Raw genomic sequence first — 21,532 nt, 5'->3', positions numbered from 1 at the left:
AGAGGTCAGAGGAGAATGGGCCGACTGATTCAAGCTGATAGAAGAGCAACGTTGGCTGAAATAACCACTCGTTACAACCGAGGTCTGCAGCAAAGCATTTGTGAAGCCACAACACGCACAACCTTGAGGGATGGGCTACAACAGCAGAAGACCCCACCGGGTACCACTCATCTCCACTACAAATAGGAAAAAGAGGCTACAATCTGCACGAGCTCACCAAACCTGGACTGTTGAAGACTGGAAAAATGTTGCCTGGTCTGATGAGTCTCGATTTCTGTTGAGACATTCAAATGGTAGAGTCCGAATTTGGGGTAAACAGAATGAGAACATGTCTCCATCCTCTGATGGCTACTTCCAGCAGGATAATGCACCATGTCACAAAGCTCCAATCATCTCACATTGGTTTCTTGAACATGACAATGAGTTCACTGGACTAAAATGGCCCCACAGTCACCAGATCTCAACCCAATAGAGCATCTTTGGGATGTGGTGGAACGGGAGCTTCGTGCCCTGGATGTGCATCCCTCAAATCTCCATCAACTGCAAGATGCTATCCTATCAATATGGGCCAACATTTCTAAAGAATGCTATCAGCACCTTGTGGAATCAATGCCACGTAGAATTAAGGCCGTTCTGAAGGCAAAAGGGGGTCCAACACCGTATTAGTATGGGGGCACTAATAATTCTTTAGGTGAGTGTATATATATACACACACACACACAGTATACAGAGGAGAGCGGAGATATATATATACAGGGTACAGAGGAGAGTGGGGGATATATATATACACACACACATACATACAGTATACAGAGGAGAGCGGGGGATATATATCTATATATATATATATATATATAAAAATATATATACACACACACACACACAGGGTTACGGTGGGAGGCAAGCAGAACAGGGTGTGGCCCCCCGAGGACAGGGTGTGGCCCAGGTACCTCTCTGCTCCGGTACGGCCATAATGATGAGACAAGCGGCTCCAGCAAAACTCAGGAAACCACAAAGAGATCTTCTCCGACCAAAGCTGGAAAACACAAAGCAACGAACCCTCAGCGCAACATTACAGAGGCCAATATATCAATGAGCATCCCCCCCCAAGTATTCAGCACCCACCCATAGTGATTGATTAGATACATGCAGTGGATACGTCTCATCCTTCCCCCCCCCCCAGTATTCAGCACCCACCCGCAGTGATTGGTTAGATACATGAGGTGGATACGTCTCATCCTCCCCCCTCCTCCAGTGATTGATTAGATACATGCAGTGGATACGCCTCATCCTCCCCCTGGAGCCCCCCCTGTGGCAAAACCAACCTCGCCACTGGGTTTTGGAGGGGCCTGGCTACTAGCCTCTTGCCCCAGGATTATGGGCCCTCTCATCAGCCAGGCCTCATTTGTTCACAAAGGACTTGGACTAACTTGAACTCTCACCCCCACGAATTTGACCAGGGTTCAAGTTAGTCCATTACGTTTGGTAATTGTATTTTGTGGATTGCATCTCAGACAATGCTCATTGTGTTAGTTAATTGCGTCTCAGACAATGCTCATTGTATTTTGTTTATTGCGTTACAGATAGAGGGCAGGGGATTTTGTGTACAATTGCTGGGAAGGTTTCAATACTGTAAATACATGTGATTGGCTGTTTTTGCAGAGCCCTGTGGGTGGTAACCTTGTTGGAAGATGTGTATAAATCAATGCTGGTGTTAAAATAAAGTGAGTTCCTGTTTTAACCCTCAAGGTGAAGTGTCGTCTCATGCTTGGGGGAGGATTTATTGCATGCTGTCCCAGTTTGACTGCTAGGAGTGTAAACCTATTCGTATGGTTTCCTATTCAACTGTCTACAGCATTCATATGCTTGAGAGGATTTATCTGCTTCTTCGGTTCGGTGATTGTGGTGTCTGCCAGAGTGCTTGGAAACCTCAGGAAACGCTAGGAGCATCGTCAACGGAGGTACTCAGTCGGGGTGCCAGGTGATCCGTTACACCCCCCTCCAGTGATTGATTCGATACATGAGGTGGATACACCTCATCCCCTCCCCCATAATTTGCCAGATACATGCAGTGGATACGTCTGATCCCCCCCCCCAGTATTCAGCACCCACTCGCAGTGGTTGATTAGATACATGAGGTGGATACGCCTCATCCCCCCCCCCCTGGAGCCACCCCCCTCCAGTGATTGATTAGATACATGAGGTGGATACGCCTCATCCCCCCCCCCCTGGAGCCCCCCCTCCTCCAGTGATTGATTAGATACATGAGGTGGATACGCCTCATCCCCCCCCTCCTCTAGTGATTGATTAGATACATGCAGTGGATACGCCTCATCCCCCCCCCCCCCCTGGAGCCCCCCTCATCTCCAGTGATTGATTAGATACATGCAGTGGATACGCCTCATCCTGCCCCCCTCATCTCCAGTGATTGATTAGATACATGAGGTGGATACGCCTCATCCCCCCCTCCTCTAGTGATTGATTAGATACATGCAGTGGATACGCCTCATCCTGCCCCCCTCATCTCCAGTGATTGATTAGATACATGAGGTGGATACGCCTCATCCTCCCCCCCTGGAGCCCCCCCCTCCTCCAGTGATTGATTAGATACATGAGGTGGATACGCCTCATCCTCCCCCCCTGGAGCCCCCCCCTCCTCCAGTGATTGATTAGATACATGAGGTGGATACGCCTCATCCCCCCTCCTCTAGTGATTGATTAGATACATGCAGTGGATACGCCTCATCCTGCCCCCCTCATCTCCAGTGATTGATTAGATACATGAGGTGGATACGCCTCATCCTCCCCCCCTGGAGCCCCCCCCTCCTCCAGTGATTGATTAGATACATGATGTGGATACGCCTCATCCCCCCCCCCCCCCCCCGACACTTACTTCCGGTGATTGATGAGATAGATGCAGATTGGATACGCGGGGAGCTCGGCGAGGCCGGAGAGCGCCAGGTTGAGGTAGACGTTGCCCCCCAGGTCCCCGGTGCTGAGCGTCAGTCCGTAGTACACCAGGCTGCAGACAAACCTGAGACAGAAGAGTTATGGGGGGGCTCCTCGTGTACACCCCCGCCCTATAGAGCCGCACACTTACCACGCCCACATCATGAGCAGCGTACGGCGGCGCAGCACGGCACTGCCACAGATGCTGAGGATGTTAGTCCGCGGGGCGGAGTCCTTCTGCTGGGGGGTCAGCGAGAACGGCTTCAGCGGGCGACGGTTCCAGCGTCCCAGGAAGAGCAGCGCGTCCTGAGCTTCACGGAGGCGGCCCTGAGAGTACAGCCAGCGCGGGGACTCCGGGGTCCACCTGCAGACCGCAGACCGTGAGCGCTCCGCACACAGACAAGAGCCAGCACTGAGCGCTCCGCACACAGACAAGAGCCAGCACTGAGCGCTCCGCGCACACACAGAGCCAGCACTGAGCGCTCCGCACACAGACAGAGCCAGCACTGAGCGCTCCGCACACAGACAGAGCCAGCACTGAGCGCTCCGCACACAGACAAGAGCCAGCACTGAGCGCTCCGCACACAGACAGAGCCAGCACTGAGCGCTCCGCACACAGACAGAGCCAGCACTGAGCGCTCCGCACACAGACAGAGCCAGCACTGAGCGCTCCGCACACAGACAGAGCCAGCACTGAGCGCTCCGCACACAGACAGAGCCAGCACTGAGCGCTCCGCACAGACAGAGCCAGCGCTGAGCGCTCCGCACAGACAGAGCCAGCGCTGAGCGCTCCGCGCACAGACAGAGCCAGCGCTGAGCGCTCCGCGCACAGACAGAGCCAGCGCTGAGCGCTCCGCGCACAGACAGAGCCAGCGCTGAGCGCTCCGCGCACACACAGAGCCAGCGCTGAGCGCTCCGCGCACACACAGAGCCAGCGCTGAGCGCTCCGCGCACAGACAGAGCCAGCGCTGAGCGCTCCGCGCACAGACAGAGCCAGCGCTGAGCGCTCCGCGCACACACAGAGCCAGCGCTGAGTGCTCCGCGCACACACAGAGCCAGCACTGAGCGCTCCGCGCACACACAGAGCCAGCACTGAGCGCTCCGCGCACATACAGAGCCAGCACTGAGCGCTCCGCGCACATACAGAGCCAGCACTGAGCGCTCCGCGCACACACAGAGCCAGCACTGAGCGCTCCGCGCACACACAGAGCCAGCACTGAGCGCTCCGCACACAGACAGAGCCAGCACTGAGCGCTCCGCACACACACAGAGCCAGCACTGAGCGCTCCGCGCACACACAGAGCCAGCACTGAGCGCTCCGCGCACACACAGAGCCAGCACTGAGCCTACACACACGAAGCCTACCCACAGGGGGCGTGTACTCACAGTGATAGCAGGAGGATGGCCAGTCCCTGTACATTCACCAGCAGGGCCAGGAGCCGCCACCGGCGCACAAAGTATCCGAGGAGTGCGAACTGCGCGATGCCCAGCGCAAAACACAGACTGCCGAGAGAGCCTGGGGGGCAGAGGGGCAGAGGTCAGCTCACCCACACAGACAGGACGGACATGAGCAGTCATGTGACATTACCCGCGAGCGCCCAGTAGGTGGCACCGATGCATTCATTGAGCAGCACGAAGGCGACCAGCGACATCCCGCCATTCAACACTCCCACCAGGAAGCGGGTGACGAGGAAGACGGAGAAAGAGGGCGACAGGGCGTTCAGCAGGGAGAAGACCAGGTCCAGCGCCAGACCTGCAAGAGACGTCACATGACAACACAACGCAGCTCTGGATGTGACTGGAGCAGAAGATGTAATGTAACAGCTCTGGATGTGAGTGGAGGAGAAGACGTAATGTAACAGCTCTGAATGTGAGTCGAGGAGAAGACGTAATGTAACAGTTCTGGATGTGAGTGGAGGAGAAGACGTGATGTAACAGCTCTGGATGTGAGTCGAGGAGAAGACGTAATGTAACAGCTCTGGATGTGAGTCGAGGAGAAGACGTAATGTAACAGCTCTGGATGTGAGTCGAGGAGAAGACGTAATGTAACAGCTCTGGATGTGAGTGGAGGAGAAGACGTAATGTAACAGCTCTGGATGTGAGTGGAGGAGAAGACGTAATGTAACAGCTCTGGATGTGAGTGGAGGAGAAGACGTAATGTAACAGCTCTGGATGTGAGTGGAGGAGAAGACGTAATGTAACAGCTCTGGATGTGAGTGGAGGAGAAGACGTAATGTAACAGCTCTGGATGTGAGTGGAGGAGAAGACGTAATGTAACAGCTCTGGATGTGAGTGGAGGAGAAGACGTAATGTAACAGTTCTGGATGTGAGTGGAGGAGAAGACGTAATGTAACAGCTCTGGATGTGAGTGGAGGAGAAGACGTAATGTAACAGCTCTGGATGTGAGTGGAGGAGAAGACATAATGTAACAGTTCTGGATGTGAGTGGAGGAGAAGACGTAATGTAACAGTTCTGGATGTGAGTGGAGGAGAAGACGTAATGTAACAGTTCTGGATGTGAGTGGAGGAGAAGACGTAATGTAACAGTTCTGGATGTGAGTGGAGGAGAAGATGTTGTGGCGAAACCAACCTCGCCACTGGGTTTTGGAGGGGCCTGGCTACCAGCCTCTTGCCCCAGGATTATGGGCCCTCTCATCAGCCCATGCAAAACTTAAACCCCATGGCGATTTGACTGTGTTTGTGGCATCTGAGCGTTCAGATCCAAGCCATATGGGGACATGTGGGGTTTTGAGATGTGTGACAGAACCATCTGTCTGTGTAATTGTATTGTATGTTATGTGAGGGTACCCAGTTAGCTCATTTTATTGTATTCATGTTGTCTGAGTGCCATTCACCTAATAATATGCACTCAGACTTGAGCTGTCTGGGAATGTGTTAAATGTCTATGTGTATTGTAAAGGGTGGGACATTGTATGTTTGAGTAAGTGATGTCTGTTCCATTGTCCCCACGTGTGTATTGGCCATTCCCCTTTGTCCTGAGAGATAATTTGATTACTCCTCGGGTGTCTCCAGGGCAGAGAGGAGGAAACCATGATGCATTGTGGGGATGTGTTGTAACATATTGATTGGTTGGATTTCAAACCCCTGTGGGCAGTACTATGTCTTTGGTTTGTGAATAAAAGAGGCTGTACGTGAAGTACAGTCATTTCCTGTTTTACCCTTTATCATGTTGAGGCTGATGTTTGGGTAACTGATCGACGCTGGGGATTGCTATACTCCCCTGGCTATAACTACTAGCTCTTTTTAGAGCTGTTCCTGCTCTCTGGTTTTAGGAGAGGTTCACCCACTGGAGCCTGGAGCCTTGTCGTAGGTCCAGGGTGGGTAGGAGACGGTGAGACCTCAACCAAGCTTCGGCGGTTCGTGGGTTCTGCAGTGCGTACGGTGTCAAGTGAAGTGCTTGGAGTCCTCGGAAAGCACTAGGAGCACCTATCGACGGAGGTACCCGGTCGGGGTGCAAGGCGTTCCGTTACATTTGGTGGCAAGCAGTGGGATGGCGTCCTAGTGTGAGGAGAAGCAGCTCGGAGACACCGTTCGTGGAGTATATTGAGGGCAACGCTAGTATCCGTACAGCGCCCCTGGCTACAGCAGGATGGAATCGGCTAGTCTTCGGACAGCGTTCTGGGACGAGGAGGAGGAGGCAGCCGCAGACTACAGGGATGCAGACAGAAAGGAAGTCTGGTATGATGCCCTGGAAAATGCCCAGCGGCGGCGAGGTGAGAGTCTCCCCAGTTATGAGCAGCGGCTACAGAAGCGTGTGGCGATGCGGATGGGTCTCTTGGGAGAGCAGCCCCTGGATGACTGGGTAACAATGCTCCAGAGCCTGGTATGTAAGGAGCTTTGGCTAGAGGACGCTTACCGGGCCCTAAGGTGGCATGTCATTCAACATCCCCCCTGGGCAGCTGAGCATGACAAGCCAGAGGGAGAGGAGTTTTATGGTCCGGGCTTGTTATGGGAGTCCTTTGCAGAGCCTGACTTCGGGAGCCCTGCAAGGTCCAGACTTCAGAACATCTTCTACGAGAGGGAGGCTAGGCTGGATTGGGATGACCCCCACGAGGTAGAGAAAGACCTGGCTCACCTAGCAACCCTGGAGTGGGAACTGGAGCAGGACTACCGAGATCTCTTCCACTCCATTGAGAGGGCTCAGCGAGAGAGCAGAGTGTCTGACCCAGGTCCAGAGCCCTTCAGCTGGGAGGATATTGTGGAGGTGTTCTGGGAAGACCCGACTGAAGTATCCCCTGCTTCAGTAACAGCTACAGAGGTAGGGGACCTCATAGACTGGTCCTGGGGGGAAACCCATATGGCAGGTGGAGATGGGACCGAGATCTCTCCACCGGCCCTACAGGGATTCTGGGCAGTCGGTCCAGATCCCCAACGGCAGCCGGAGTTTCAGGGAGTAGGGACAGTTAGTCCTGCTCCCCAGCGGCAGTATGTTTTGCAGGGAGAGGAGAGCATCGTCTCCATTCCCCAGCGGCAGTGTGTTGCAAAGAGAGAAGAGACAACCGATCTCTCTCCCCAACCACAGGGGGACAGCACCCCTAACTCCGATGGTGCAGATGGGACCGTGGTCTCTGCACCAGGCCTACCGGGATGCTGGACGGCCGATTCAGATCCCCCACCAACCCTGCAGGAATGCCAGGAGGAGGAGGTAAGCGATTCCTCCTCTCCACAGCCGATCTGCAACAAGGTCCTGGGGATAGGATTCCCTGACCACATCCCAGCGGAAGAGCTGGCATCTGGGCAGAGCGCAGTCGGCCTCTGCCCTCCCCTATCCTCTTCTCCAGAGCCTGACTTCCCACAGGCTACCCCAGCGGAAGAGCTGGCATCGGGGCAGAGCGCAGTCGGCCTCTGCCCACCAAGTACCTACAGCTCCAAGGTAGAGAGCAACAAGGAAGCGAGGAGTAGCAGATGCCCACTCAACAGCTGGGGACATACAAAACAGAGCCAGGCCCCAAAATTCAACAGGTCCAGTATTGGGTTGTGGGTGGGCTGCCAGACTAACTCAGGTACTGACCGTGAGGTCAAGTATCTGGTTAGTCTTCCCTGGGAGGGGGAGATGTGTGGCGAAACCAACCTCGCCACTGGGTTTTGGAGAGGCCTGTTTATCAGCCTCTTGCCCCAGGATTATGGGCCCTCTCATCAGCCCATGCAAAACTTAAACCCCATGGCGATTTGACTGTGGTTGTGGCATCTGAGCGTTCAGATCCAAGCCATATGGGGACATGTGGGGTTTTGAGATGTGTGACAGAACCATCTGTCTGTGTAATTGTATTGTATGTTATGTGAGGATACCCAGTTAGCTCATTTTATTGTATTCATGTTGTCTGAGTGCCATTCACCTAATAATATGCACTCAGACTTGAGCTGTCTGGGAATGTGTTAAATGTCTATGTGTATTGTAAAGGGTGGGACATTGTATGTTTGAGTAAGTGATGTCTGTTCCATTGTCCCCACGTGTGTATTGGTGATTTCTCTTTGTCTTGAGAGATAATTGGATTACGCCTCGGGTGTCTCCAGGGCAGAGAGGAGGAAACCATGATGCATTGTGGGGATGTGTTGTAACATATTGATTGGTTGGATTTCAAACCCCTGTGGGCAGTACTATGTTTTTGGTTTGTGAATAAAAGAGGCTGTACGTGAAGTACAGTCATTTCCTGTTTTAACCCTCAAGGTGAAGTGTCGTCTCATTCTTGGGGGAGGATTTATGGTATGCTGTTCCAGTTTGACTGCTAGGAGTGTAAACCTATTTATATGGTTCCTATTCAACTGCCTACAGCATTCATATGCTTGAGAGGATTTATCTGCTTCTTCGGTTCGGTGATTGTGGTGTCTGCCAGAGTGCTTGGAAGCCTCAGGAAACGCTAGGCGCATCCGTAAACGGAGGTACTCAGTCGGGGTGCCAGGTGATCCGTTACAGATGTAATGTAACAGTTCTGGATGTGAGTGGAGGAGAAGATGTAATGTAACAGCTCTGGATGTGACTGGAGCAGAAGATGTGATGTAACAGCTCTGGATGTGAGTGGAGGATAGGATGTGATGTAATAGCTCTGGATGTGACTAGAGCAGAAGATGTGATGTAATAGCTCTGGATGTGAGTGGAGCAGAAGATGTGATGTCACAGCTCTGGATGTGAGTGGAGCAGAAGCTGTGATGTCACAGCTCCGGATGTGACTGGAGTCACAGGGCTGAGTGGTGGCATAGATCTGCACACCCCAGAACCCATCGGCACCACTCACCCGTCACGTACATCCGCTTCCTGCCAAACCGGTCCGATAACTGTCCGAACAAGACGACTCCGACGAGGACCCCCCCGAAGTAGACGGAGCTGGCGGCGTGGACCTTGTAGGCCTGAGCGTCCACTAGAGACCACTGAGGGGGAGACACGGACACAGCCCTTACACCTCATCCGAGGCGGGGGACACCTGCAGTCACACACGGAGGTGAGAAGGCCGCACAGGTAGTCACCGCCCCGCCCCAGTAACCCCCGACTCACCTCAGAGCTGATAGATGTGAAGTTCCCCTCAAACTGCGGGTGTCCACGAGTCCGGCTGGAGTTGTGTCCCGGGGAGGGGTCGTCATCCACCCAGTGATATGGAGGGGTGACCCCCAGGATGGCGATCAGGACCACCTCCATGGCCACATACAGCTGAGACAAGAAACAGGAGTTAGTGGGGGCCGGCGATGCCCACAGGACGGCCGGGGGGCTCCCCTCACCTGTAATATGACGGCCAGCAGGAAGCACAGGAAGACCTGGTACCTGCCCATCTCGCCCACCAGCTTCAGGGCGTCCCCCACCTCCATGTGTGCCCGATATCACCCCACACCCCGCACCGCTGCAAGAGAGACATCAGTATACAGTCAGAGCGGGAGCGGTATACAGATATTACAGCTACGGGTCAGTAGAGGAGGGAACATTGGAGTATACAGGGGGATATAGCGGCATGGCGAGGTATACAGGGGGATATAGCGGCATGGCAAGGTATACAGGGGGATATAGCGGCACAGAGAGGTATACAGGGAGATATAGTGGAATGGCGAGGTATACAGGGGGGATATAGCGGTACGGTGCGGTATACAGGGGGTATATAGCGGTACAATGCAGTATACAGGGGGATATAGCGGCACGGCGCGGTATACAGGGGGTATATAGCGGCACGGCGAGGTATACAGGGGGTATATAGCGGCACGGCGAGGTATACAGGGGGTATATAGCGGCACGGCGCGGTATACAGGGGGTATATAGCGGCACGGCGCGGTATACAGGGGGTATATAGCGGCACGGCGCGGTATACAGGGGGTATATAGCGGCACGGCGCGGTATACAGGGGGTATATAGCGGCACGGCGCGGTATACAGGGGGCTATAGCGGCACGGCGCGGTATACAGGGGGGATATAGCGGCACGGCGCGGTATACAGGGGGGATATAGCGGTACGGCGCGGTATACAGGGGGTATATAGCGGTACGGCGCAGTATACAGGGGGTATATAGCGGTACGGCGCAGTATACAGGGGGTATATAGCGGTACGGTGCAGTATACAGGGGGTATATAGCGTTACGGTGCAGTATACAGGGGGTATATAGCGGTACTGTGCAGTATATAGCAGTACGGTGTGGTATACAGGGGGTATATAGCGGTACGGTGCAGTATACAGGGGGTATATAGCGGTACGGTGCAGTATACAGGGGGTATATAGCAGTACGGTGCAGTATACAGGGGGTATATAGCGGTACGGTGCAGTATACAGGGGGTATATAGCGGTACGGAGCAGTATATAGCGGTACGGTGCAGTATACAGGGGGTATATAGCGGTACGGTGCAGTATATAGCGGTACGGTGCAGTATACAGGGGGTATATAGCGGTACGGTGCAGTATATAGCAGTACGGTGCAGTATACAGGGGGTATATAGCGGTACGGTGCAGTATATAGCAGTACGGTGCGGTATACAGATATTACAGCTACGGGTCAGTATAGGAGGGAACATTGGAGTATACAGGGGGATATAGCGGCATGGCGAGGTATACAGGGGGATATAGCGGCATGGCAAGGTATACAGGGGGATATAGCGGCACAGAGAGGTATACAGGGAGATATAGTGGAATGGCGAGGTATACAGGGGGGATATAGCGGTACGGTGCGGTATACAGGGGGTATATAGCGGTACAATGCAGTATACAGGGGGATATAGCGGCACGGCGCGGTATACAGGGGGTATATAGCGGCACGGCGAGGTATACAGGGGGTATATAGCGGCACGGCGAGGTATACAGGGGGTATATAGCGGCACGGCGCGGTATACAGGGGGTATATAGCGGCACGGCGCGGTATACAGGGGGGATATAGCGGCACGGCGCGGTATACAGGGGGTATATAGCGGCACGGCGCGGTATACAGGGGGTATATAGCGGCACGGCGCGGTATACAGGGGGCTATAGCGGCACGGCGCGGTATACAGGGGGGATATAGCGGCACGGCGCGGTATACAGGGGGGATATAGCGGTACGGCGCGGTATACAGGGGGTATATAGCGGTACGGCGCAGTATACAGGGGGTATATAGCGGTACGGCGCAGTATACAGGGGGTATATAGCGGTACGGTGCAGTATACAGGGGGTATATAGCGTTACGGTGCAGTATACAGGGGGTATATAGCGGTACTGTGCAGTATATAGCAGTACGGTGTGGTATACAGGGGGTATATAGCGGTACGGTGCAGTATACAGGGGGTATATAGCGGTACGGTGCAGTATACAGGGGGTATATAGCGGTACGGTGCAGTATACAGGGGGTATATAGCGGTACGGTGCAGTATACAGGGGGTATATAGCGGTACGGAGCAGTATATAGCGGTACGGTGCAGTATACAGGGGGTATATAGCGGTACGGTGCAGTATATAGCGGTACGGTGCAGTATACAGGGGGTATATAGCGGTACGGTGCAGTATATAGCAGTACGGTGCAGTATACAGGGGGTATATAGCGGTACGGTGCAGTATATAGCAGTACGGTGCGGTATACAGGGGGTATATAGCGGTACGGTGCAGTATACAGGGGGTATATAGCGGTACGGTGCAGTATACAGCGGTACGGTGCAGTATATAGCGGTACGGCGCAGTATACAGGGGTATATAGCAGTATGGTGCAGTATATAGCGGTACGGTGCAGTATACAGGGGGTATATAGCGGTACGGTGCAGTATACAGGGGGTCTATAGCGGTATACAGGGGGTATATAGCGGTACGGTGCAGTATATAGCGGTACGGTGCGGTATACAGGGGGAATATAGCGGTACGGTGCGGTATACAGGGGGTATATAGCAGTATACAGGGGGTATATAGCAGTATACAGGGGGTATATAGCGGTACGGTGCAGTATATAGCGGTACGGCGCAGTATACAGGGGGTATATAGCGGTACGGTGCAGTATATAGCGGTACAGCGCAGTATACAGGGGTATATAGCGGTATACAGGGGGTATATAGCGGTACGGTGCAGTATATAGCGGTACAGCGCAGTATACAGGGGTATATAGCGGTATACAGGGGGTATATAGCGGTACGGTGCAGTATATAGCGGTACGGCGCGGTATACAGGGGTATATAGCGGTATACAGGGGGTATATAGCGGTATACAGGGGGTATATAGCGGTACGGTGCAGTATATAGCGGTACGGTGCAGTATACAGGGGGTATATAGCGGTATACAGGGGGTATATAGCGGTATACAGGGGGTATATAGCGGTATACAGGGGGTATATAGCGGTATACAGGGGGGATATAGCGGTACGGTGCAGTATATAGCGGTACAGTGCAGTATATAGCGGTACGGTGCAGTATATAGCGGTACGGTGCAGTATACAGGGGGGATATAGCGGTATACAGGGGGTATATAGCGGTATACAGGGGGTATATAGCGGTACGGTGCGGTATACAGGGGGTATATAGCGGTATACAGGGGGGATATAGCAGTGTACAGGGGTATATAGCGGTACGGTGCAGTATACAGGGGTATATAGCGGTATACAGGGGGTATATAGCGGTACGGCGCAGTATACAGGGGTATATAGCGGTATACAGGGGGTATATAGCGGTACGGCGCAGTATACAGGGGTATATAGCGGTATACAGGGGGTATATAGCGGTACGGCGCAGTATACAGGGGTATATAGCGGTATACAGGGGGTATATAGCGGTACGGTGCAGTATATAGCGGTACGGTGCAGTATATAGCGGTACGGCGCGGTATACAGGGGGGATATAGCGGTATACAGGGGGGATATAGCTGTACATATATAAGTCCTTACTTGCTCTTCCTCTTCTCTCTTCCTGGTTGCTCATCTTTACTGGGTGGGCGGGGCCATAAATGGGCGGAGACTGCAGGGAGTCCGATCAGGAAGTGCTCTGCTATTGGCTGATGAGGACAACACATCCACCAATCAGAGCAGAGCACGTGAAGGCACAACATTGCAGAGCATTTCTCACCACATAATAGCTACCCCCTCCCGCTGCAGAGCATCTCACCACCAGGGGCCCCTGATGTCCTGCCTGCTAGATACAACTCTATTGACAGCAACACAAGTGAATTGAATGCCCTGGAAGAGCTGAAGGACCTGTGGTGACGTCACAGGTCATGTGACCAGCACACCAGGCAGTGGTTGGGAAAGACCTGCGATGATGTCACCATCATGTGACCAGTGCAGGAGAGGAGACGTGGAGGTGACGAGAATCAGCTGGAGGTGGGGTGCGGCGCTGCGCAGGCGCAGATCCACAGTCCAGATTATGTAGCACCGCCGCGGGAGGATGAGTCTCCCCCTTCCAGCCGCCCCTCTGAGAGTGTTGGGAGCTGTCCGCGCCTGCGCACACAGGGAGATCTGAGGGGATATTTTGCACTGACAAATCTACCTACCCCTGAGTAATCCTGATGTGTGTGGCTGACGGGAGTATAGAGCTGCGCATGCGCACCCTCTGCCTGGCTCCAGGCGTAGTGTGTCCCGGCAGGTTTCGCACATGCGCATTAAGTGGGCGCTTCTCCCGTGGCGGTGCTATCATTTTGACTTACCTGTGGATATTGTATGGGGGGTGGGGTGTAATATGGTGTACGGGGGTGTAATATGGTGGGGGGTGTAATATGGTGGGATGGTGTAGGGGGGGTGTAATATGGTGGGGGGTGTAATATGGTGGGATGGTGTAGGGGGGGTGTAATATGGTGTAGGGGGGTGTAATATGGTGGGGGGGTGTAATATGGTGTAGGGGGGTGTAATATGGTGGGGGGTGTAATATGGTGTAGGGGGGTGTAATATGGTGGGGGGGTGTAATATGGTGTAGGGGGGTGTAATATGGTGGGGGGTGTAATATGGTGGGGGGTGTAATATTGTGTACGGGGGTGTAATATGGTGGGGGGTGTAATATGGTGGGGGGTGTAATATGGTGGGGGGTGTAATATGGTGTACGGGGGGTGTAATATGGTGGGGGGGTGTAATATGGTGGGGGGTGTAATATTGTGTAGGGGGGTGTAATATGGTGGGGGGGTGTAATATGGTGGGGGGTGTAATATTGTGTACGGGGGTGTAATATGGTGGGGGGTGTAATATGGTGGGGGGTGTAATATGGTGTACGGGGGGTGTAATATGGTGTACGGGGGGTGTAATATGGTGGGGGGGTGTAATATTGTGTGGGGGGGTGTAATATGTGGGGGGGTGTAATATGGTGGGGGGTGTAATATTGTGTAGGGGGGTGTAATATGGTGGGGGGTGTAATATTGTGTAGGGGGGTGTAATATGGTGGGGGGTGTAATATGGTGTACGGGGGGTGTAATATGGTGGGGGGTGTAATATGGTGTACGGGGGGTGTAATATGGTGGGGGGGTGTAATATGGTGGGGGGGTGGGGGTGTAATATGGTGGGGGGGTGTAATATGGTGGGGGTGGGGGTGTAATATGGTGTAGGGGGGGTGTAATACGGTGTAGGGGGGTGGGGTGTAATATGGTGTAGGGGGGTGTAATATGGTGTAGGGGGGGTGTAATATGGTGGGGGGGTGTAATATGGTGGGGGGGTGTAATATGGTGGGGGGTGGGGGTGTAATATGGTGGGGGGGTGTAATATGGTGGGGGGGGGGGTGTAATATGGTGGGGGTGGGGGTGTAATATGGTGTAGGGGGGGTGTAATACGGTGTAGGGGGGGTGTAATACGGTGTAGGGGGGTGGGGTGTAATATGGTGTAGGGGGGTGTAATATGGTGTAGGGGGGGTGTAATATGGTGTGGGGGGTGTAATATGGTGTGGGGGGTGTAATATGGTGTAGGGGGGGTGTAATACGGTGTAGGGGGGTGGGGTGTAATATGGTGTAGGGGGGTGTAATATGGTGAAGGGGGGTGAAATATGGTATGCGGGGAGGTGGGCCGTGTAATATGGTATGGGGGGCCGTGTAATATGGTATGGGGGGGCGTGTAATATGGTATGCGGGGGGGCGTGTATTATTGTATACGGAGGGGGCCCTCTTTAATATTGTATGCGGGGGGGTGCACTGTGATTTTGTATGGGGGGCTGCTCTCTGGGGGGGCCACCTTGTATGTGGGGGGGCACCTTGTATGTGTGGGGGCTGCTCTCTGGGGGGTGCAGAGTGATTCTGTATGTGGGGGGGCTGCTCTCTAGGGGGGCCACCTTGTATGTGGGGGGGCCACCTAGTATGTGGGGGGCTTCTCTCTGGGGGGCCACCTTGTATGGGGGGGGCTTCTCTCTGGGGGGCCACCTTGTATGGGGGGGCTGCAGAGTGATTCTGTATGTGGGGGGCTGCTCTCTGGGGGGTGCAGAGTGATTCTGTATGTGGGGGGCTGCTCTCTGGGGGGCCACCTTGTATGTGGGGGGGGCACCTTGTATGTGTGGGAGGCTGCTCTCTGGGGGGGGCACCTTGTATGTGTGGGGGGCTGCTCTCTGGGGGGGGGCACCTTGTATGTGTGGGGGGCTGCTCTCTGGGGGGGGGCACCTTGTATGTGTGGGGGGCTGCTCTCTGGGGGGGGGGCACCTTGTATGTGTGGGGGGGCTGCTCTCTGGGGGGGGGCACCTTGTATGTGTGGGGGGCTGCTCTCTGGGGGGGGGCACCTTGTATGTGTGGGGGGCTGCTCTCTGGGGGGGCCACCTTGTATGTGTGGGGGGCTGCTCTCTGGGGGGGCCACCTTGTATGTGGGAGGGGCTGCACTCTGGGGGGGCCACCTTGTATGTGGGGGGCTGTTCTCTGGGGGGGCACCTTGAATGTTGGGGCTGCTCTCTGGGGGGCCACCTTTTATGTGGGGGGTGCAGAGTCATTCTGTATGTGGGGGGGGCTGCTCTCTGGGGGTGCAGAGTGATTCTGTATGTGGGGGGCTGCTCTCTGGGGAGGCACCTTGTATGTGAGGGGGCTGCTCTCTGGGGGGCCACCTTGTATGTGGGGGGGGGGGGGCTGCAGAGTGATTCTGTATGTGGGGGGGGGGGGGTGCAGAGTGATTCTGTATGTGGGGGGCTGCTCTCTGGGGGGTGCAGAGTGATTCTGTATGTGGGGGCTGTGCCCTCGGGGGGCCACCTTGTATGTGGGGGGGCTGATCTGTGAGGGGTGCAGAGTGATTCTATATGTGGGGGGGCTGCTCTCTGAAGGGTGCAGAGTGATTCTGTATGTGGGGGGGGGCTGCTCTCTGGGGGTGCAGAGTGATTATCTGGGGGGGGCCACCTTGTATGTGGGGGGGCTGCTCTCTGGGGGGTCACCTTGTATGTGGGGGGGGCTACTCTCTGGGGGGTGCAGAGTGATTCTGTATGTGGGGGGGGCTGCTCTCTGGGGGGTGCAGAGTGATTCTGTATTTGGGGGGGGCTGCTCTCTAGGGGGGCCACCTTGTATGTGGGGGGCTGCTCTCTGGGGGCTGCAGAGTGATTCTGTATGTGGGGGGGCTGCTCTCTAGGGGGGCCACCTTGTATGTGGGGGGCTGCTCTCTGGGGGGCCACCTTGTATGTGGGGGGGCTGCTCTCTGGGGGGGGCACCTTGTATGTGGGGGGGCTGCTCTCTGGGGGGGGGCACCTTGTATGTGGGGGCGCTGCTCTCTGGGGGGGGCACCTTGTATGTGGGGGCGCTGCTCTCTGGGGGGGGCACCTTGTATGTGGGGGCGCTGCTCTCTGGGGGGGCCACCTTGTATGTGGGGGGGCTGCTCTCTGGGGGGCCACCTTGTATGTGGGAGGCTGCTCTCTGGGGGAGCCACCTTGTATGTGGGGGGGCTGCTCTGCGGGGGCCACCTTGTATGTGGGGGGCTGCTCTCTGGGGGGGGGCACCTTGTATGTGGGGGGCTGCTCTCTGGGTGGGCCACCTTGTATATGGGGGGGCTGCTCTCTGGGGGGGGCACCTTGTATGTGGGGGGGCTGCTCTCATCCACTTGATCGCTCACGTGGTGAGTGTGGTGATTTCATCGCAGGTCCTTTTGCAGGTTCTGCAGAAAGAAGAGGATATCGGCTGCGCGATCAATTCTATGAGGTGAATTGTTTTTTTTTATTATTATTATTTTTACCCCTCAATGGCCATTGTGGCGAAACCAACCTCGCCACTGGGTTTTGGAGAGGACTGGCTGCTGGCCTCTTGCCCCTGGATTATGGGCCATATACTAACTTTTAAACCCCTGAACCGATTCAAGTGAATTTTGGATAGGTTTGTCCCCAAGTTATACTGTTTAAATTAATGTAAGTTATATGTATGGCCAATGTAAACTCACAAAGTTGTAACAATTTATAATAAGTGTAACTTGTCAGCTTGGGAGGAATATGCTGGGTGTGTTTCTATTGTGCCATTGTCCCATTGTCTGTTTAAATGGTGATGTCTGTTCTGTTGTCTGCACATGTGTATTGGTGACTTCTCTTTGTCTTGAGAGATAATTGGATTACACCTCGGGTGTCTCCAGGGCAGAGAGGAGGAAACCATGATGCATTGTGGGGATGTATTGTCTCTGTGTATCCTACAGTGCTGCATATCTGTCCTTTGTCACAAGTCTTCATTCTGGTCCCCTAGGGGCGTGTACACCAGATGGGCTTGGTTGTTTTATACCTCCCTGTGGGCGGACCTGTATTTGCAAACAACTGTAATAAAAACCAGGCTGGGTGTGCCAGCACCTCAGACCACTGCTTGACCCTCAACACGGAGCCTTGTCTCGTTATTGGGGGGATCCGCTGTATGCTGTTAGAGACCGATTGCCAGGAGTGTAAGCTGATTCCTGTTCGTCTGCTAGCAGCTATTCGTGAGGTTCCAGTTTGGAGTGCTACTTTGTATCCAGTTCGGGAGGTTGGTGTCCTGCAGTAGCTGTGCCTGTCTCTCAGAAAGGGTCATATCACCTAAACGGATTTTAACCCCTTGTCTGCGGAAACGGTCCGTTACAGCCATTTTATTTTGAATTCTGTATGCAGAATGCTATTATTTTCTGTTATAACCATGTTAAAAGGGAAAATAATAAAATCACCCGAACACCGAACCCGAACTTCAGTGAAAAAGTCTGGGTTCGGGTCCGGGTACCCGAACTCGCAAAGTTCGGTACAAACCCGAACTTTGCAGTTCGGGTTCGCTCAACCCTACTCATAGGGAACGCTGTAAAAACAAAACCCATAAAACTATATAAATGTGGTATCACTGTAATCGTACTGACCCGGAGAATGAAGGAAACAGGTCCGTTTTATCTCATGTGGAACACCATAAAAATAAAACCCATAAACTATATAAATGTGGTATCTGTAACGGGGCGCCGAAGGCACACTCGATCTCCCATCAGCCGCAGACCTGCTGCTTAGCTTCAGGAGCGAGGATCTGTGTTCAGCCTCGTTCCCAGGGTGGCTTTTGGTAGCTGGGAGGCTTCCTGCATCTAGGTCTGCTTGAGCGCCAAGCTGATCACTCGGTGCTCGACTTGTTTGTCTGTCAGTCATTGTGACGCTGGCCACGTCACATGACCCTCACTACCCACTATGAATACAGGCAACCTGCTGGCTACAGGTTGCCTGTGCTTTTGGTCCCTTAGGCTGTGTATTATTATTATTGTTATTTTGCTTACCTTTGGATTTGACCCTTGATCTGCTTCCTGACACCTCTTCTGCCTGCTCCCTGAACCTTGACGCTACCTCTCGGATTTTGACCTCGGCTTTTGGATTTTGTCTTTGTGTCTTCTCTTGTACTGACGTGACCTCCTGGACTGAACCCGGCTAGTTGACCTGCCTCGCCCTTCCGTTTTTGGTGGTACCTTGCTTGTTCCACCTCTCTGTCCGCTCTAGTGCTACCTCTCATTGGCTGTCCGCTTCCCTGCCGTCTCTATCTCTCTGCTTGCACTTACTCAGGTCAGGGACTGTCGCCCAGTTGCGCCCCGTCACCTAGGGCGGGTGGTGCAAGTAGGCAGGGACAGTGGACCGGGTGGCAGCTCAGGGGGTGCACCTCCGCTCTATCTTTATACCCGCAACTCTACCCTGTGACAGAATCACAGGCCTTAATTTAGCATGGACCCTCTACAGAGTCTCAACGAACATGTGCAGGGTCTTGCTCAAATAGTACAGGAACTTGGGGAGAGACTGCAGGTTCAGGAGACCGTCCGAACTCCCCCCATTCTTGCTCCCGCCACCGTTCAGGTAGAACTACACATTAAATTACCAGATCGGTTTTCGGGTGACTGCCAAAGTTTTTTAGCTTTCAAGGAAAGCTGTAAACTTTATTTTCGACTACATCCTCACTCCTCTGGTCCTGATCCACAGAGGGTTGGTATTATCATCTCCCTGCTTCATGGGGACCCCCAGGAATAGCCCTTTTCTTTGCCTCCGGATTCCCCTTGTCTTAATTCTGTGGACCTCTTTTTCCAGGCGTTAGGGGTTCTTTATGATGAACCTGACCGAGCCTCTGTGGCAGAATCCAATCTTAAGGCCCTCACTCAGGGGAATCGTCCCGTGGAGGATTATTGTACGCAGTTGGAACGAACCAGCGCTCAAATGTCAATTTAGGGCAGGCTTGACTGAGAAGTTAAAAGACATATTGGTTTGTTATCCCTGTCCTGACTCTTTAGAGGAGACCATGATGCTAGCCATCAAACTAGATAGACGGATCAGAGAGAGACAGCAAGAGCATTTGTTTTCTCCTCATACCCTTCTTCAACCTGAGGTTTCCCCCATTGAACCCAAGATGGAAGCCCACTCGGACGAGCCCATGCAACTCGGGATGACGCGAAGAGAGCTACGCCGTCGTCGGGGCTCTTGTTTTTATTGTGGGGATCCCGACCACTGGATCCGTCAGTGTCCTAAAGCTCCGCCTTCTGGAAAGCCATCTAAGTCTGAAGGATCCAAGGACAAGGTACTCCCGGAGGTGGTAAGAAGTAAATTATTATTGCCGGTTTCTATTGCTCCCTTTAAATCCCTTCCCATACTGCATCACTTTGCGGTTTATACAACTTCCTGGAGTGCATGCATGCTGGATGCTACTACTGAGTCTTCTACAGATAAGTTTTGTTCATTCATTTGTATTTTCCCGTTTGCTGGATCTCAGGTGACCCTGACTCCCTCCGTATCAAGTGTAGGGAGCCGGTGGTCGTGTCCCCTCACTATTATAGGGTGTTCAGGTGTTATATAGTCGAGGTACGAGGATATGCGATCTTCTACCATTGAGAATTTTGCATAGGCTGAGCAGTTAGGGAGAGAGTCAGGTCTGTTGCAGGGCTCCCCCTTTTGTTCCTTAGTTTTGGATTCAGTCAGTCGGATCTTCCTTTTGTGTCTTCTTGTTAGCTGTACACCTTCCGCGACACATTTTTAGAGAACTCATCTGCAAAGTTATGATTGTTTATCTCAATGATATTCTTGTCTTTTCACCTGACTGGGATTCTCATGTGTCTCACATCAGATTGGGTCTTAAAATCCTCAGGGAGAATCATCTGTCCGTTACATTAGAGAAATGTTTGTTTGGAGTTCAAGAGATTCCCTATCTTGGCTATATTCTTACTCCTCATTCATTTAAAATGGATCCCAGTAAGGTTCAGGCTATCCAAGACTGGGTAAGACCATCCTCCTTAAAGACACTCCAACGCTTTTTAGGATTCGCCAATTTTTACCGTAAATTCATAAAGAATTTTTCTGTTATTGCCAAGCCCCTTACTGACTTAACTAAAAAAAAGTTCTGATCTGGTTAACTGGTCGTTGGAGGCCTGTCGAGCCATTGATACCCTTAAAAATTGTTTTCAGATGGCTCCAGTCTTGGTTCAGCCCGATAACGAGGAACCTTTTGTGGTGGAGGTTGATGCCTCAGAGGATGGTGTGGGGGCCATCCTTTCTCAGGGGTCTTCTAACCTCACTAATTTAAGGCCATGCGCCTTCTTCTCTCGTAAGTTCTCTCATTCGGAGAGAAATTACGATATTGGAGACCGCGAATTACTGGCCATAAAATGGGCCTTTGAGGAGTGGAGGCATTTTTTAGAAGGGGCTAGACACCGTATTACTGTCCTCACCGATCATAAGAACTTAGTGTTTCTTGAGGCGGCCAAACGCCTTAATCCTAGAGGCGGCCAAACGCCTTAATCCTAGACAAGCCAGATGGGCCCTGTTTTTTACTA

At 53.4% G+C, this 21,532-nt stretch overlaps 1 protein-coding gene across 1 annotated transcript in view; it reads right to left on the bottom strand.

Annotated features, from left to right (window-relative positions):
* The window catches only part of SLC22A15 (solute carrier family 22 member 15), a 19,864-nt gene extending 6,469 nt beyond the window's left edge, over nt 1–13,395 (bottom strand). The window contains exons 1-9 of the mRNA XM_040422766.1: nt 13,271–13,395; nt 9,681–9,799; nt 9,460–9,612; nt 9,203–9,335; nt 4,538–4,702; nt 4,336–4,465; nt 3,101–3,313; nt 2,894–3,034; nt 951–1,036 (exon numbers count right to left, since the gene is read on the bottom strand). Of these exons, the coding sequence (XP_040278700.1) occupies nt 951–1,036; nt 2,894–3,034; nt 3,101–3,313; nt 4,336–4,465; nt 4,538–4,702; nt 9,203–9,335; nt 9,460–9,612; nt 9,681–9,767 (1,108 nt within the window). The 5' untranslated portion in view covers nt 9,768–9,799; nt 13,271–13,395. The remainder of the gene's footprint in view (nt 1–950; nt 1,037–2,893; nt 3,035–3,100; nt 3,314–4,335; nt 4,466–4,537; nt 4,703–9,202; nt 9,336–9,459; nt 9,613–9,680; nt 9,800–13,270) is intronic.
* Nucleotides 13,396–21,532: the final 8,137 nt, after the last annotated feature.

Source organism: Bufo bufo, chromosome 3 (assembly GCF_905171765.1).
Source record: "Bufo bufo chromosome 3, aBufBuf1.1, whole genome shotgun sequence".
Taxonomy (NCBI): Eukaryota; Metazoa; Chordata; class Amphibia; order Anura; family Bufonidae; genus Bufo; species Bufo bufo.
The sequence above is the reverse complement of the archived record's forward strand: the minus strand, read 5'-3'. Positions and strand labels throughout refer to the sequence as shown.